At 43.8% G+C, this 18,390-nt stretch overlaps 1 protein-coding gene across 1 annotated transcript in view; it reads right to left on the bottom strand.

Moving 5' to 3' along the window:
* Window positions 1-302: 302 nt before the first annotated feature.
* Window positions 303-18,390, bottom strand: part of CYBB (cytochrome b-245 beta chain) — a 370,087-nt gene continuing 351,999 nt past the window's right edge. Inside the window, exon 13 of the mRNA XM_069636562.1 lies at window positions 303-932. Within this exon, the coding sequence (XP_069492663.1) occupies window positions 806-932 (127 nt within the window). The 3' untranslated portion in view covers window positions 303-805. The remainder of the gene's footprint in view (window positions 933-18,390) is intronic.

An 18,390-nucleotide genomic window follows, 5' to 3' on the forward strand; every position in this document is an offset into this window, starting at 1 on the left:
AAATTAAGAGCCAAGGCTAGATTTTGCTTGCCACTTAAAGCACTGACTGAGGGGGAGGCAGAGCCGGCAACCGGGAAAAGAGGCAAACGACAGATAGTGGAATGAGGCACAAGCAGCCCACATGGAACGTGAGCTTCCAGCAGTGAATGAAGCTGCATTCTTTGCAGGCTAATTTATCAGCGCCTAATCTCAAATTGCATGACAAACATGTGACATCTTGGAGGGGGATCCTCCTGATCAGCTGTGTAAAGAACCCTTAAATACATAACAGATCAATGCACTTGAATAGTAAGGCAAGCAACTTTCGACACCACTCAGCACTTTAATGATACACTCAGAACATGAATAGACTTGCTTCTGGCCCACTTCCTGTGGGTGACAAAGTGAGGTCTGCTCTCATGAACCACAGAGGAGTATTTATTGCAGCACAGCTATTTTCATGCAAAGCAATGGTATGGAACTCGTTTATAACATCTAAAGGGACGAATTGTCCTTTTGTGTGGAATCAGAGAATGCTTTATGCAAAATAAAAACATGAAAACTATCTTTGTTCCCATTTTTGATACATGAACAGCTATATATTAAATATACGTGATGATGACATTAAATCGCAGTCGCAGTGCAAAAATGCCATTATGGCCATATATACAAGAGAAAAAGGCAACGCAGCGATTTCTACAAAACGTGGGCACAGCAGTAAGAGTTGGGATTCGCAGCTCGGCACCGTTCCCGCCAAGGAATAGAAATAGAAAGACTACTGCAAGCTTTTATTTCTGCTTAATCTCTTCAACCATTTGCAAGATGCTCAGAAGTTTTCTTTATTAAAAATAAAGTGCACGCCTCTTGGGTCAACGTTGGAGTTGCTGATGCACTGCTTGCTGAGTGTCTCCGCCAGGGCCTCGGGTCCACAGAGGAAGGTGCCCACTCTGGAGCTGTAAAATGAGAAGAAACGTCATTTAGTGCAATCACAAAAGTAGCGCACGAATGGTAGATGCGGACTCGCTCTGGCGTGGTGGTTGACATGCGTGCTGTGGTCTCGACCAGTCTGTCGCAGAGATGTCTAATCACGCGGGTTATTTTCTAGAGTTCATAAAAGTATAACGTTCCCACATTCTATTGCATGTTGTGTAAAACACGTTCTATAAACCGACAATATGGCTCTTCGAGTTAAGTGCACACTTCAGATGTCTGTGAAATGTGCAGTCACAGGTTCAATATCAACACATATTATAGTGCTTAGAGAAGAAGCACTTTTTAAAAACAAGGCATTATAATGGCATATTCTGTTTTGCCCTCAAATCTTATACTCTAGGTTGAATTTCCTTTTTTCTAATGTCTATTAATTGATTTTGTATAATAGAATAACAGTACAGATTGTAAATGGGGGAAAAACAGACACACATTAAGATAGATGTGTGTGCCCCCACGGTTAGCTCTTGGTATCCCCTATAGCAGCATTGCACTGGGCTTCCTCCAGTGCTTGTTCTTCTGGCCCTTAGGGATTTACACATTCGTCCCTGCATCCCACTCAATGGTGCTATTGCTAAACTGCATCACCTGAGCCCCCGTTACAGAGGGAATATGAAGACCATGGGCCAAATTCACAAGGAAGTTACACCGAGTAACTCTGACTTACTGCAAATCAGTGTAAATCAGGTACATGTCAAAGTTACGCAGTGTTAACTAATCTGTGAATTTGGTCTGAAGTGAGTTGAGTTTCCTTTTACCCATCACCCCATGTCTTGCTCTCCCAAGACATCTTCTTAGGAGCCTCCTCCGATTGAAATGCTCTCGCAGGTATAGCCTTTATGATTCCCAGATGTCAACTGTTGATTGCTTCGGTTGGGTGAGATTAGGGTAACCCTCTTCATGGACATTTCCCAGGTCCATGACCCATCTTCCATGGCATTGGGAGTGTTGGTGCACCCATCATTACACAATACATTGTTTCAACAGCACCAATGAAAGATTTAGGAATTGAGTAGTTTGTTTAGAGAATCCAGGGAGTAGCATCAATAGGACCTCCTCGGTTGTTGTTTGGATATCCACCTTAAGAATACCCCATATGCCTCTCCACACTGACTACCAAAAAGGATTTTTAACTTGCAGGACACATCCATATGAAATGTTAGAAGGTTGCATCTGGACAGCAGAAATTCATACACCTAGGATTAAAGGTGGGTTCATACTTTTGTATTCCATGTGGCATTTCATAGGCTCTAGTTAGGACTATTAAACATCCTCTGGTATGATTGACGCATTAAGAGACAGCATTTTCCTTCCTTCTCTGTCATTCTACCCCCAGTTCTGCTTCCCTCTTATATTTGGAGTTTATTGGTTCCACAGACAATGCTTGTAAGATAATTGCATATGTTGAGGTCATCAGCTGGGAGAACTGTCTATCTGACACCATGCGTGTGAGGATTGGAATGCTCTTGAGCATGCCATCCTTTAGCCATGGGTGGATAGACATTTCAACACCTTGACCATTTTGACTAGCGCTAGCCTACCTCCCAGTGCTATGGGTAATTTAATCTATTTATCAATTTCGTTTATTAAATTTCTTTAGTACTATCTCTAAGTGGGTCTTGGTACCCTCCACCTCATTCCCGAAATACACTTATTGCAAGAAATTTAAAAGGGTGTGGTTCTATGTTGAGAGGAGCACCAATAGCAACATAATGCTTCATTTCTCTCAGATAGAGCAGCTCTGATTTGTACAAAATAATTTTAGTGCAGAATCCTCTCCAAATTGATTTCCAGTATCTAGTGTTTCTTCCAGGTCTTGTCCTGGCTCCCTCAAGTATAGTAGGAGATCATCAGTGTATAATGAAATTATAGATTCCACTCCAGCTACTTCTATTCCTCTGCCCTGCATCCTATCTTTCAACATTCTTGACAATGGTGATGGACGCTGCTGGAACAGTGTCGATTAATAAAATTGGTAAGTAGAGTATATTATTGTGTATGATGGATACCCCGCTGGCACATATGTGCAAATCTCTCCCCCAATATTGGGAGAGAATAGTAAAGTATCACACATAATGGGTACAGGAAATGGCAGGTACAATGTTTAGGCAATGGCCCAGGGAGGGAACACACACATAGGAGATATTAATTACAGCACCTGTCTACGCATTTGACTGCCACAGGAAAAGAAGTTAAAAAACAGATTAAGCATTCTCAAACTATGGAAGATCCTTGAGGAAGAGGAGGAAAGCAAGTCTGATTGTAGTAATATGAAGCACATCAAAATATGCACTCTGTCAACTGTTCCCCATCCTCTGCAATGCTTTCCAGCATCAACCATGCCCAGACAGTTCCCATTACAGCCAGCCGCAGGATATACCAACCCCTGGTGTATACCCTGAATGAAGACAGTAACAAAAGGACATGACAGATAAAAGAGGAGACATGAAACTCACTTGCCTTGCAGATTGAGAATGATGTGCGGCAGCATTTAGAAGAATAGGTGTGAGAAGCCAAGGAGGAACAAGAGAAAGAGAGGCAAGTAAGAAGAGAATGACAAAGAACAGGGGTAGCTCCAGATAAATATAGAGCAGGAAAAATGATGTCCAAGATAGACAGCAGAGCTGTTGAGGACTTCCAAGTGAGACTGCCATCAGAAGTTAATGTGCAGCGGCAGAGGGGGGACCGGCTGAGCATGCCGGATAGACTGAGTGAACAAATAAGAAGAGCGATTGCTCCGTGTGTAAGACCCTGTAACAGTATTGATTATTATTTAGTGCATGAGGATGAAGGAGAGAAATGGTAGGCCAGTGAAGATGAATTTGACGATATCGAGGGTGATGACCAGCAAACAACAGAGGAAGGGCTACCAGGGCCTCAGGTTTCCTGCACCCCAGTAACTATAAAAAGAGACTCATTGTATAGAGATAGACTTTGATGCCTGCCAGGCTGTATGGCTGTGGCAACAGGGAAAAAAGTAAAGAATGTACCCACATGTAAGAAGTGGAGTACACAGCTTCACCTGTTACAGAAGTGGACAGGATTAGCTCAGTACATCCTGTGGCCCCAGACAGATAAGTGTAATTTAATAGATAAGTTGCCATCCCTTACAGCAGGCATGGGCAAGTGGATTTGTGATCTGGAAAAGAGAACAGCAGCAATAACTCTATCTGTGGGCATGGGGGATATGAAGAGTGTATTTGCTTTGATAGTGGGGGATCAGGCAAATAAAATGTGGATCCGGACAGGATACTCAGGGGTAACAGCAAATAGTAATCAGCACAATGGATCACCATTTAATAAATGTAGGGAAAATATGTGGAAGGCATTAAGAGTAATGTACCAAGAAACATCAGACATGAGTGGCATAATGATGCGGAAAATAAAACCAGATGAGGACCTAACACAGTACATTGTGGAGATGAAATAAAAGTGGAGCTTAGAAATGAGAGAGAGATGGGACACAGCTATTCCTGCATTTTATCACACTGTATGCCAAGGTCTGCCTAACAGCATGCAAGCTCAATTGCGAAATGTAGTAGAGATTGAGACAAAAACATTGCCTAAAAATACAATTGAATATTTTTCATTTTTGTAGGGTTGAACAGGAGAAGGAAAGGAAGAAAGTAGAAGATAGAGTGAGTGAGGAAGCAAAATTAGTGCAAAATAAGTTGTCACAAATCGCAGAAGGATCAGTGATTACAAACTCAGGAGTTGAACAATATCAGCAGGGTACCAGGAGGCAGAACTAATGGGATTTAATGGAGTAAGAGGAGAACAGATGTATTATCCCAGGGGGAGAGGGAACTCACAAAGTGGAAGGGTAGGATGATTTGGACAAGCATATGGAGGAGGACTTGATGGAGGCAGAGCTAGATTTGATAGATATGGGAATTTTGGAGGACCATGTTGGACATGTGGGATTACAGGACATTATGCAAGAAGATGAAGAAGCAGAGGGATGGCACCATATGGACTGGTGCTTCAGGGTCACAAAGGAAGGACAGCACATTTTACACCCATGTACCCTCCACAGCAGAAGACACAGAAATGGGACACAAATTTGATACCAGCAGGTGTTGTACCATATATCTGGGGGGGTCCCTTTTTATCTCTATGCACAAGCATGTACCTGCAATAGGACAGCCCACAGAGGGCTCTGATGTGTCCAGTATTATCAGTAACTCCAGATCCAGAAGATGAACCCAGGGTGGGAGCGAGGATAGAGAACAGGGCATTCTATTTCTAAGTAGACTCAGTGGTGACTGTGTCACAAAGGGGAACTCACGTTTTTAGACATGATTATGGTTGCACAGCTTTTCTGGGCTATGTTATCGGTTTCTTTTACAAAAGATTTAACAGTTACAAATGGAACATGTACATTGTCAGTACATTTACTATATTTACGAAGCACACCAGTAAATATCTTAGGTAGAGATTTGATATGCATGCTGAACATGGCCATTCCGTTCACAGAGAAGGGAATAGTGTGTTCCACACCAGGTATTTATTATATGCATGCCTAAAAGATGAATTCAAGCATTTTGTGGCCAGAGAGAAGGAGTGCCACTTAATGCAGACTTGCTCTCCTATGGAGTACAGGTGTTGTTGGGATGAGTACCCAGAATGAAGGACAAGGTGTTGTGGTTGCCCACAGAGACCTAAAGTACAGACAGACATTGAATGTGGGAAAGATATTATGGTGCATGTAGAAGCAGCAGTGGTGAGTGAGGAACCAGTCATTTTGCATGTGAAAGATGAAGAAAGCATTGACTGGTGCGCAGTTTTAGTGATTGACCCAGCGCTGCGACTGACCAACATTAATGACGAGCAGTTGTTCCAAGATGAAAATGATGATGATGCCTTTATTTTTCAGATAAGCATCCCATGCCAATCGAAAATAGTGTACAGAGAGGTCCCAGAGAGAATATTATTGGCTAAAAAAGCATGACTACATTGTCACAAAGATTTCGAGAGAGTGCCCAAAGAATTATAGACCAATAATACCCGTGATGTAGGTCTCATTAAAAACATAGGGGCGGTCAAAATTACATTGAAAAAGAGGTCAACAGAGGCAGTCGAAGGAATGTATGAGACAATAGCTGCGCTGCCACAGCAAGGCATAATAGTGCCATCAGAATCCCCATGTAACACACCAAGTGAAAAAGCAAGGGGAGGGTCATGGGTATTCATACAAGATGTATGCCCCTTGAATAATATTGTGGAAACAGAGTTCATGGTTATTCCTAATCCAGCAACAATATGAAGTAACATACCCACTGTTGCCACATTTTTACAGTTATTGATTTAAAAAATGCTTCTTTTCCATTCCATTGTATCCAGACTCTCAATACCTCACTTCATTTACTTATAGAGGGAAACAATTCCAACACACAAAATTACCACAGCGGTACTGTGAATCCCCTAGTGTGTTTAACAGTGTGTTACAGATGGATTTGGCAGACATACAGACAAAGAGCACAGTGATACAATATGTTGATGATCTGTTTGTGTGTGGCACCAAGGAAGATCAATTTCAGGAAGATTTTGGTGATGCTCCTAAAGTTATTGGCAAAAAAGAGATATACCTTTTCTTTTTTTAACTTATAACACGCTGTTGACCCACAGGCATCTGGCATCTGGGCACACAAAAAAGAAAGTCTTAATCAGTCCAAAATTGGCAGAGCAGAGGGCACGAGTATGATAGGTTATTTATAATGCGCTTAATACCCAGAGGTTTCTAAGCGCAGACCCGGGGATCGAACCTGTGTTGCTCCGTGTCGTCTTGTTTTTAAGGCGAGCACGTTGCCCCATGGCTATCCTCCCAAGAGTAGCTTCATACAATGAGATACATGCTCTCAGGTAGGCTCGTGCCTTACCATACAGGCCTTTGTGTACCAAAGAGGCTATCTTGAAATTAATCCGGGCACAGATGGCAAGTCAGTGTAGTGATTGTCTTCCGGAGATGTGCTCATGTCTAGGTATACCTTTAACCACACACACAGCCTCCTTCTGGAGAATCTGCAGTTGTTTCATGTATGTTTTGCTTGCCCCCACCAGTAAAGTGTTACAGTAATCGAGGCACGAGAGAACAATGGCTCAAGCTATTGAAGAGCAATTAGCTTCAGAAATAACATGGTTGATGTTCCTCAGAAATTTCGGGTAGTAGTTGCAATTGTTAGATACATAGTTGGTCTGACTCTCAGCACTGAGGGAGGAATCAAAGAATACCCCTAGGGACTTAACTTTACCCACAACTGGGATGGAGCAGTCCTTTATCCTGAAACATGAATATTAATTCCCGAGTTTAGATCTCGCCGGGGAGCTACCATAAAGCAGGAGTTCGGTTTTAGCACTATTCAGGCAGTTTTTTCTGTCATCTAGTGCTCTATGACCCCATAGATGGAATTCAGATTCACTGAATCAATGTTAAAAAGTAGATAAAGAAAAAAATACACTATTGTCAGAAAGAGGTAATTTATTTGGGACAGATAATATCAGCATAAGGAAGGAAGGTGACACCGAAAAGAGCAGAAGCAATTCACAATACCCCCCACCCAGCCACAGTGAAGGAAATGCAAAAGTTTTTGGGATTGTCCAATTACTGCTGATCATGAGTTTTTGCCTATACTATGTATATCAGACCCTTGTTGCAAGTGTTAAAAGAGGCACAGAAAGAGCAAGAAGCACTTAGATGGACAAAAGAGAAGATTGATGAATTTCATGATTTGAAAAATGCAATTACAAATGCCCCAGTTCTAGCAATACTAGATTATACAGAGGAGTTTTTCTTGTTTTCCCACTCAAACAGGTATGTGATGACAGCTGTCCTCCAACAAAAATATTCAAGAGGCTACAAGCCCCTAGCATACATATTACGGTGGGATGTTAGATCAAGTGATGAAGGGACATTTCCCATTTGAGCAAGCAATGGCCGCAGCAGCCTTTGCTGTAGAGAAATCAGTGACAATAAGAATGGGATGTGCATTGACACTGTATGTGGAGCACGCCCTGCTTGCGATTTTGCAGAAACCAAAAAGGCACACTGACCCCTGTCAGGGGTCAGAAATGTGAGGCAGACTACTTTGTAAAGAGTTTTCATACTTAACCATTTTATTAAATAAACACGTTGGGTAAAAGCCTCACTATTCCTACCTTAACGAAGATTTCCCTGCCTAAAATAAACTAAAGGAAACACTCTAACAAAAAGATATCTGATCTTCACGCTGGTACAACACATAAAGCAAAAAGGAAATATATGGTGATTGAATTCAATGACAATGCATAACATATGGTCTGATTTACAATAGGATCAATTTCCTGGTTGAGTTTCCCTTCCCCAGATCTGAACAAGGGTTTCTCTCCGCAGTTCAAAAGAAAACAAGGAAATACGGTTTAGCACAAAGTTCCAATGCAGTTCTTAATGTTGGATACTCAATTACACCAAGTTCTGTTGTTTCAGTAAAGTATCTCAAGAAATCACAAGTTCCCACTCCTCCTGGAATAAGAACTGTCTCGCATTTGTCTTCTCCAAGTAAGCAACAACAATTGTCTTTGGTAGGATAATTGTCACCATCTTTTGGCTTCAGAAAGAAATCAATTATTCCAACTCTTCCTAATAACAGGTTTCACCTTTATAGGAACAACAAATGTCTTTGTCAGGATGGTTGTTGAAACTTTTGGTTTCAGAAAGAAATAAACTATTCAAATTTTTCCTGAAATAAGAATCGATTTCACCTTTGTAGAGACAACAAATGTCTTTCTCAGAATGGTTTACTGCAATTTTGATTTAACAAATAATTGTTGTTTTTCTTCAACAAACTTTCACAATTCTTCCTCAGAGGTTTTGAGTCAACATGATTTGTTGTTAGAACCACAGTTCAGCACTTGCATCAACTACTACCTCGATCATTCCTTTACCAGGCTATTTTAGGTAAAAATGTCTTGCCCTTCAGTTATACTTACCTGCCCGTCTACTTCATCATTAACAAAAATGGTAATTTGGTGGTAACCTCCAACTTAGAAAAAACAACTTAATTAGGCTTCTTTAGCATCAAGCTTTAAACAAGTTGCGTGGAAAAAAAATACCACCTTAGTGCTCTTTTAAGACTTCTTGGTAACTATGCTCCTCTCCCTCTGGATAACCTTCTCCAGAAGGGCAGCCTGTTTGCCAATTTTCTTTCCCCTCTGTACCAACAAACAAGTATTAACTAACAGCTAGTCTCATTTTCCGCAATCTTGGCTTTTGCAATGTAGGCTTCTATCACCTGAAGATCTGTATGTCATAGCACATAAGTACTATGTCTCACAATCATTAATCATTAAGCCTCTCACTCTTCCCTCTTGCCTTCAGCACTGTTTGTTATATTGGTATTGCCGGTTGGTAATTCACTCTTGGCTTGGGTATTGCTTGTAAGCTTTCTAACTGTTTACAGCTTTCCCCTGGGGTTCTTGGACTTTTCACACTCTTATGCACTTATTTATACAGTCATTCCGGTTTAACAAGCACCACTTTTATTGGTTTTGTATAGTTCTGTATTCAGAATTCCTGCTACTGTTGCTTTCACTCACTTGCGAGTGAAGCAGTCTGCTATGAACATACAGACAGCGTTGGAGCACTTCAGAGTCCCTTTCAAACTGTCAACTCATCTGGTAAGTCGCTTGATTACACTCCATGTTCGCACTTCTTCGGCACATGTGGCTCTTCGTGGCCGGGTGCACTGCTTCCTCTGGTCCCCCTCCACGCACACCACTGGTGAATGGAGCCTCTGCTGCTCCAGACAGGGTCAGGTGCAACCCAGCCACCTGGATCCTCCACAGAGGGAACACTTTCCTCGCTGCTGCTGCTACCCGCTGCACAAACTCTGCACAATTACATTTTATTGGGCAAGCATCTCCTCCTCACTCTTGCTGCTGCGCGACCTCTGCAGCAGGGAGAGTCATAGGTAAACGCTCTCCCAGGACCTGTCACAGCTTCTGGCATTTCCGTGGTCCTGGCCTCTTCTCACGCCACAGACTTCCCTCTCAGCTGCAATCTCAGCCTGTGCTGCTTCTTCTCCCACTGTTCTGCTTATTATCTCTATGATGCCTGTGCCTGAGGGTGCTTTTTAAGCCACTCAGAGCCCTTCAGGTGTAGGTCATCACACTATTTAGGAGATCACTCCCACAGTAATGTTCCTCTGCATCCCTCTTCCCCATCCCCGTACTCAGAGAATTATGGGACTTTAAGTCCTTGACAACAAAGTTGGGTTTTCTAACTCTTTCTACAATGCAACAAGCTATCAACAGATTAGGATTTCATGGAAAGTTAAACAGGAGAGTGTCCCCTTTCTTCTGAGCTGTTTCCTCCCCCAGGTGATCCTCCTGCAGAACACCACCCCCAGGGTCGGGATCAGCAAGCGTCTGCCTTCTCCTGGCCACATGAGGAAGGTCCGAGGTTGAGGTTTTGGGGGGAATCATTACTGATTCATCACAGTACACAGCGATTGTCTGGCTTTGAAATGATCATATCCAAACCTTTAGTTAAGATTATAAGGTGGAGCATTGTGAATGCGGCAGCCTTCATCACCAAACTGGTAGAAGAAGGTGATTATGTACATTAATGCTCCACCATATACTGATGTATCTGATGACATTCCCCAGGTAACGGAAAATAAACTTGAGGGGGAAGAGATTGCGTTTGTTGGTGGTTCATCGACGATCAATCGGAGCACAGGTTTGAGACACACGGGTGCGTCATTTGTACATAGTTAGGATGGAGACCTTGAGGTAGTAGCGAGAAGGAGATTGCCTGTGCACTACTCTGCGCAAGCAGCAGAGCTAATGGAATTAATAACAACCCTGCAATTTTATGCAGACAGAGAGGTGACAATATACTCTGATTCAGCGTATGTGACATCTGATGTACATAAAGGATTGTCCCGCTGGAAACAAAGGGGTTCCAGCAATCAGATTGGATACCAGTGCAGCATGCTGCATTTTTGTCCAAACTGATTGGCATGCTCTCACTGCCTACATCAGTGGCAGTTGTGAAGTGCTCTGCCCACTCTAATGGTACCGATTTGATAGCACGTGACAATGATGCAGCAGAGATGGCAGACAAAGAAGCAGCATACTTAACAGACATATTAGGGTTAGTGATATCAACAAGTGATGAGAAGGTATATCAGAAGGAAATGGCATAACCACACAATGCATTAACCCTGGCACAGATCACAGGATTACATGCACTACAGGAAGAGCAGGAATTGTGGACTAAGAGGGGTTGCATATTGTCCCCTTCTGGGCCATTTTGCATCTCCATATTGATAATGTTCATATGACACAGTGATGTCACGGCTATCAGTATATGATTGTTGTGGTCTGTCCCTTTTCATGATGGGTAGAAGCAGGTCCGTGCGCTCGTCCAGATGCTAAATCAGCAGCTAAATTCCTTGTACATGAGGTGTTTCCCTGCTGGGGGGTATGTGAAGTGTTACGATCAGATAATAGACAGCACTTTGCAAATCATCTGTTTAAAGAAATTAACACCTTATTGGGCATAAAGCATGAGTTATGTTGTGCCTATCACCACCATGTGAACATCGTAGTACAATGCCTCAATGGCCTGCTAAAACAGCGCATTATACTCTGTGAAAATTGGCTCTACTATTTTCCTCTGGCTCTTTTTGCTGTATGCAATCAGCCAGGTTTGGATCACCACCTCACCCCGCACAAATTGGTTACTGGCAAAAGAATCAATGTTCAACTTGTTTCTGCACGTATTAAATATGATGCCCACAGTACCACCACTATTTTAGCTGATGAGTTTTATGCAAATTTGACCTCCATGACTGATGGTCTGAAGTTTATATCTCGCCAGCTGAAGCTGCGACAGGAGTGGCGGGCCACAGCGACCAGAAGCGAGTTGGAAGATAAAGAGACAACAGCCCACGTATCACTGCACTTACAGCTATAACCTGGTGACAGGGTGCTGATTAGAAACCTTGTTAGAAAGTGGTGTGCCCCATGGTTTTCAGGACCATATGTTGCAAAGCGGGCTACTAAATTGGCTGTGAAGATAAGAGGAAGAAGAGCATGACTCCACCTCAGGGACGTCAAGAAGAGCAACAGCAGCGCACCCCTGTCCGAATACCAGGAGCAAGAAGAAGAAGAAGAGGACGTGGAACCCTGATTCATTTGAACTTTTTAAATGCTTTGCGGCCAGCAACGTGCACAGTTTTATTTTTAAAGACAAAAATGACATCGGTAGTAGTGTGTGTAGTGATTCCTTTGTTTTTTCTTTCTTTCCTTTGGTTAGAAGAAAGTAGAAATATGAGAAAAGAGGAAAATGTGAGTAAAGTAGAAAATAGAAGTAGGAGACGTATAAGAATAAAAAGAGAAATATATAATAAAGAATTATCTCTGAGAGATAAACATGAGGGATTTTGATCAGAGGTTGATAATACCTGGTATGGCCACATGCAGGAGGTGAGAAGAGAGAGATTGAACAAAAATTGTGTGTTTGCTCTCTCATACCTCATGCCATGGGTGCCCCCAGATTGTTTGTAGCAAATGAAATACCAGTAAACATGGCACATTGTCTGGTCCATCTCACAGTTTGCAAAATAAGAGGACTTTTTTCCAAGGCCACTTGGCCTATGTTAAATTGGTAGATAGTGATGAATACTTTCATGTTTTACAGAAGAATATATTAAGGAACAGAGGATGTTGGACAGTGTGACCGGAAAGCACACAGTAGTGAAAAACAGTTTGCTAGGGCCACATAGAGGGGAGGTTACATATCAATGACAATAACTTACAACATGCACTAATGCTACAGGAGCTGTGCTGCCATGGTGTTGAACCAGGCCGCAGCTCTGTATAATGGGGAACATTTTTACAAAACCATGTTGGGCAGATGGGGTGATGGGATGTCTTGTAGAAGTTATGGTTGGGCTAAAGGAAGAAACGGTTGCATTCCTAAACAGTAAGTGCCTTGCTGATTGGAGGCAATATGCTGAGTTGCACACATGGGTTGATATCACAAAGAGCCCATGCATATACAAACACTGAGGACCCCCTTGTTATGTTTCAGAAATAATGGCACAGTACATATGGGGACAAATACAGGATGTAAATTAATTATGGATTTTCCAGGTATGCAACTAGACACCTACAGTATTGATGGACCATTATTGGTTCTGTGGCACTCAAGCGCACATGCACCTCCCGCCATGGTAGAATGGTATTTATTCTCCTACCACCTTGCACTCACCAGCGCTTGTGGTGCCCCAGAGCCACGTTGTGCCTATCAGTGAACATCCTGCAGTAATTGATTTGGTCCACATGAAGGGGGCTCATAGGAATATGGGCTTACAAAGGAGCAAGAGAGAGAATAATCTTTCACAAGATTCTGCAGACAGATTAGCAGCAATACCAGCAAGATACAGGCTTTTCAGTAAGGAAGTCTCGCCGAATCCTTATCGTCCTGGGAGCTGGTGTTGGTGTTGTTGTCTGGAGCCTGTACTTTCCCTTGGATCTGAAGGGGTTAACTGCCTTTAAAAGGACCCGGAAGCGCGGAGCGTGCAGAGTCCCGCAGAGTCCTTATCGTCGAACTCAGTGACTAGGGGGGTGTTGTGAGCTAATTCTCCTCCCCCTTCCTTTTTTTCTTTTTCCTTTAGTTTTTTTTACTTTTTAGACTATTACCAAGTGTCACTTTGATATTTTATATTTATATTTTTATATTATATTTTTATGGTCAGTCATTCATTCTTAACAAGTGTTTGTATAATTCCTGTCATATTTTATAGTGTGTGGGGCTTTTAGGGGTTTTACCACAGGTGCGGTAAGAGCGGTACGCATGTCATAGTATTGAGGCCACCTGTTGTTTACTAATTTTTAAACCACATTTTTTCTATACCCCCATATTACTATGGCAATAGTCATAGTCTTTAATCATTAGTTTTATTAGCGTCGTATTTTGTTATCCCGGCTCACTTACCTTAGACCCTCTTCTTTGGGTGCACCACGCTAATAGTCTTTAAGGTCCACAAAAACCTGCACCATGGGCAAAAGAAAAGCTGGGGATGAGGCGAGTTCTGGGGGGGTGGGCTGCCCTGGGAAGGGAGCTAAAAAGCCCAAAAATGTTAAAACTATTAAACCCGCCAAAACTGGAAAAACCCCACCTAAATTGGTACCCAATACCTCCCAAAGATCTCTAGACTCCTACATGGATGTCATGGCTAACAAAATTGTAAATTGCATGAATGCAGCGGAAGCTGCCTCTATAGAGGCAGTCCCTATGATGGAGAGTCTTAGGAAAGGAACCATGGGAGTGGCTGGCTCAGGGACTCTGCCTCTTGAGGCCAGGTCTGAGGTTCTGACTTGGGCTGGGGATACGGAGGGGGGGGGGGCTTGGCTCATGAACAGGTGCTCCACCTGCCTCCCTTGGTGGCCAACCCAAGGGGAAGTGACCTGACCCATGAGGGTCAGGACAGCCTGACTTTGGACTCCTCGCTTGTTAGTGAGGGGGACAAAGAATGGCTGGAATCCCTACTGGATGACAAGTTAAAACCCCTCCAGTTGTTGCTGATTTCCCTGTGGGGGTTGAAGGAGGGGGTACTTAATACCCTAGCAATCATGGATGACTCTATCAAAGCCATCGCCCTAAAATTGTGCGATCTGATAAAAAGAGGGGAGGGGGAGAGGCCGCTGCCGGGTCCTGCGGATTAGGTGTATTATCAAAGGGGGGGCACTCAAGTCGCTGTGACATGGTTGTGGAAGCACACTGTAGGCAGCTCTCGGCAGCTGTCATAGTGGATGTGGAAGTCTTAGCAGAGGTTAAAGATGTGGCATGTGGGCTTATGCAGCCTATAGTGATTGAGGACACAGAGGAATTAGTTCCCGTGCAAGAACAAGGGAATCAGACAATTCTGAACCTACTGCCTGAAGCAGCCCCGTATGTGGGGGTCATTACGGGTCTTCCGGGGCTCCCCAAGGGCAGTTTTGAATCAACACTCTCTAATTAACAAGGCATCGCATTGGATCAACCTGATGGGGCCCAAGATTGACCCTACAATTAAGAAGAATGTGTTGGGTTGGAAATCGGCATAAAGATCTGGCAAGGGATTGTGTTGTGGTGACCTTCTCAGACGCATCAATAGAAAACTACCTTTTGAATACAAATTTGGCCGGGGGACTGAAGCCTAATGGTAATAGACTTATCAGTAAGTTGCTCCCTCTGGACTATTTCTATGTGAGAATGGGGGGGGGGGCAGGTGCAGTGTGGCCAGCTATCTGGTAGAAGGGTAGGTGAGGGCACTGCGGCGAAAGTTAGCATTTCTGCCCGGCCTACTCTAAATAAAGATCGGGGGATGGCTGGAGCATGATTCCATCGAAGAGGGGGCCCAACTTTGTGAGAGAGAAGGTCTCACCAAACTCTACTCCCCTGGCCAATCAGTATGAGATCTTAACCTCTTGTGAGGATGTAGTTTGACTACAGGTTGCACCAGGGGGCAGTGAGCCCCTGGTGACTAGCCTGGGAACTGAGCTGTTGGTCCCCATTCCGTCTCCCAGTGTTTCAGCGAGCACGACTACATAATTTCGTCTGCTTTCTTGGAACATTGCAGGCTTATCCAATAAGATGAATCTTGGGCCTGTGATCGAGCTTTTGCAAGCTAACACAGTGGTTCTACTCCAGGAAACGTGGGCCTTGGAACCTCCGCAACTTGATGGCTTTACATCTTTTGACATCCCGGCTAAGAAAAAGTCGAGAGGCAGATGTTTTGGGGGTCTGTGTACTCTGATTAAATTCTCACTTGAATGTTGGACCAAGGTGATATTTACAGGCATGGACTTTTACAGGTGTTTTTTTTTGTCACCAGCAAAGGGTGAGTCAATTTGCATCATCAATTTCTATAACAGCCCACACATCTCGGAGATAAACAGACTATCAAAAGTCAAGGTGTTCATAGAGGACTTATTGTCTCAAGGAAGTAACACAAATGTATCATACATATGGGGGGGTGATTTTAATGTCAAAATGGGAATGGGAGCCTCCAGGGACGCATTGGATCCGTGGGAGAACTGGTCAGTGAACATTCCGGCACCCTGTATGAGGGATGTGAGATGTGCCCAAAGGGCCTGCAGTTGAGCATGTGGCTGAATGAATGGGGTCTACGTACTGTCAACGGTCATCTAGCTCCGGATATACCGGGAGGTGACTTTTAACAATCAATTGGGAGTTTTGAGGTGATCACTGACGCTCATAGCGATCACCACCTAATCTGCTTGTCTCTAAAAGGCTTGCTGGAGGTGGGGGTCTCCAAAGTCACTGCCCCCTGCCCAATGTTGGGTGTGCCCGCTGGTTCCCGTAGAATCAAATGAGGGACCATCTTAGAAGAAGAATTACATGTCAACGTAATTAGGGAGAATTAACCCCTATTGGTGGATATATTGGGGAATAATCTACCAGCAAGGGTGGTCGACAAATTTGTAGAACTGGTGGCGGCCCTTACAGCGGAATTCATGACCACTTTTAAGGTTAAGGGGAGAACACCACACAGGGGGTGGTTCGATCGGGCCTGCAAAGAGGCCAAACAAACCTTATTTTTAATACTCAAGGACCAAACATCCAGCAGAAGAGCGATAGCTCATGCAAGAACTGCCTATAAGTGGGAGTTAGCAAGAAGAAAATACGAAATTGAAGGGGTGGCCTGGGAGGGCTTCCTCACTGCCGCTAATAGTAGAGCTCAGAAGGCATTCTGGGAATTTGTAAAGGGTGGTTCGGAGGGGTGCAGGACTAATATGGGTAGCGGGACACACATGGAGGATGGAGGATGAGGCCTGGCTAAAACATTTCGGGAGCCTGCTTGGAGTGGCAAACACCGAAGTTGGTGCAGAATTTGCTGCGTCTGGCCTAAAATTTGAGGTTGAGGAGGTCAGAAAGGCTATCAACCTCCAAGCCCATAACACTTCTCCGGGGCCGGATATGATCCCCTCCGATCTGTTTCAAGACCCGCTGGATATGTGGGCACCACTACTCATGGTGGTATTTAATGCATGTATGCAATCAGGGAATTATCCCCCTTCGTTGAAAAGGGCTATTATTTTCCCAATCTTTAAAAAAAGAGATATGGCTAGTCCAAGTGCATATAGACCGATTTCCTTGTTGGACTCCTCCTTTAAGATTTTTGAAAGAATATTATTGGCTCGTATTGAATCCTGGTTAGGGGAAGCTTCGATCCTTTCAGATATTCAATTCAGATTCCGTCCAGGGGTCGGCACAATGGAACAGAGCCTGAATCTTTATCTTTTGGTAGCCAATTCGGTTCACTGTAGGGGTGAGGCAGTATATTTGGCCTTCATGGACCTGAGCACAGCCTTTGATAAGGTGGATAGGGCAAAGCTCTGGGCAGTGCTTTGGTCCTTGGGGTGCCCGGGGGATATTCTGAAGGTACTGGTCGAGCTGCATACTGATAATGAGGCGTGTGTACATAGTGGCCCAGTGGGACACTGCACGGCCTGCTTTAGGGCACGGCTGTGTGTTAGCCCCTATCTGCTTCTGACTTTATATTAACAGTCTTTCACTTGACCTTATCAATATCTTGGCCGATTTCCTAGTATTGTGGGGTCGGGGTTTCCCAGTTTTAGCTTATGCTGATGATACAGTTTTGTTAGCAAGAACTCCCAGAGCTTTACAGGCCCTGATCAACGCATACACAACATGCAATTCTAATCTAGGTTTAAAATTCAACACTAAAAAATCGGCAGTGATGGATTGTGTGGGCAGAAAGCAGCCAGTGGCTATGAAACCGATGCTCTGTGCCGGAGAAATCATACCCCGAGGCAAGGCTTTCGACTACCTGGGTATCAGCTTCTCGGAAGCCTTGAATGATAGAACCCATGTGGCTAAACAATTGGCTAAAATGAGCCAGCAAACTGGGGGAATTTTTCGTTTTATGTCTAGGTGCAAGGGCCAGCCTTTAGAAGTAATCACTAAGATTTATGGTGCCCAAACATTGGCCGTCACTATGTATGGCACCCCTATTTGGGGTTTCACAAGGGCTGTGGATATCCAAGTTAAAGAAAACAAATTCTTCAGACAGCTGTTGGGGCTCCAAAACTCAGCAGCGTGCATCTCAATACATAGAGAATAGGGAATGGAGTTCTGGGAGGACCAGTGGGCGTTGGCCCCGTTCCTATTTTGGATCCGATTGCGGGCCAACGAATTTGCATCCCTGTGCCATTTCATTATTCGGACTGTGCTGGGCTAAGCGGGGTGGCAAAAAATCCCTTTACTTGCTTATATTTCTAATGCTCTTTGGGAGGTCAACCTTAGTGCTCTTTTCCCGCCAGCCTCACTCATAACTAAGACCGAGGGGTCTAGCCACAAAATTGTGGTTAGAGAGGAAAAGAATACTTTTGGAATATGGCAATACA

Source organism: Ambystoma mexicanum, chromosome 7p (genome assembly GCF_040938575.1).
Source record: "Ambystoma mexicanum isolate Mex_15411 chromosome 7p, UKY_AmexF1_1, whole genome shotgun sequence".
NCBI classification, from domain to species: domain Eukaryota; kingdom Metazoa; phylum Chordata; class Amphibia; order Caudata; family Ambystomatidae; genus Ambystoma; species Ambystoma mexicanum.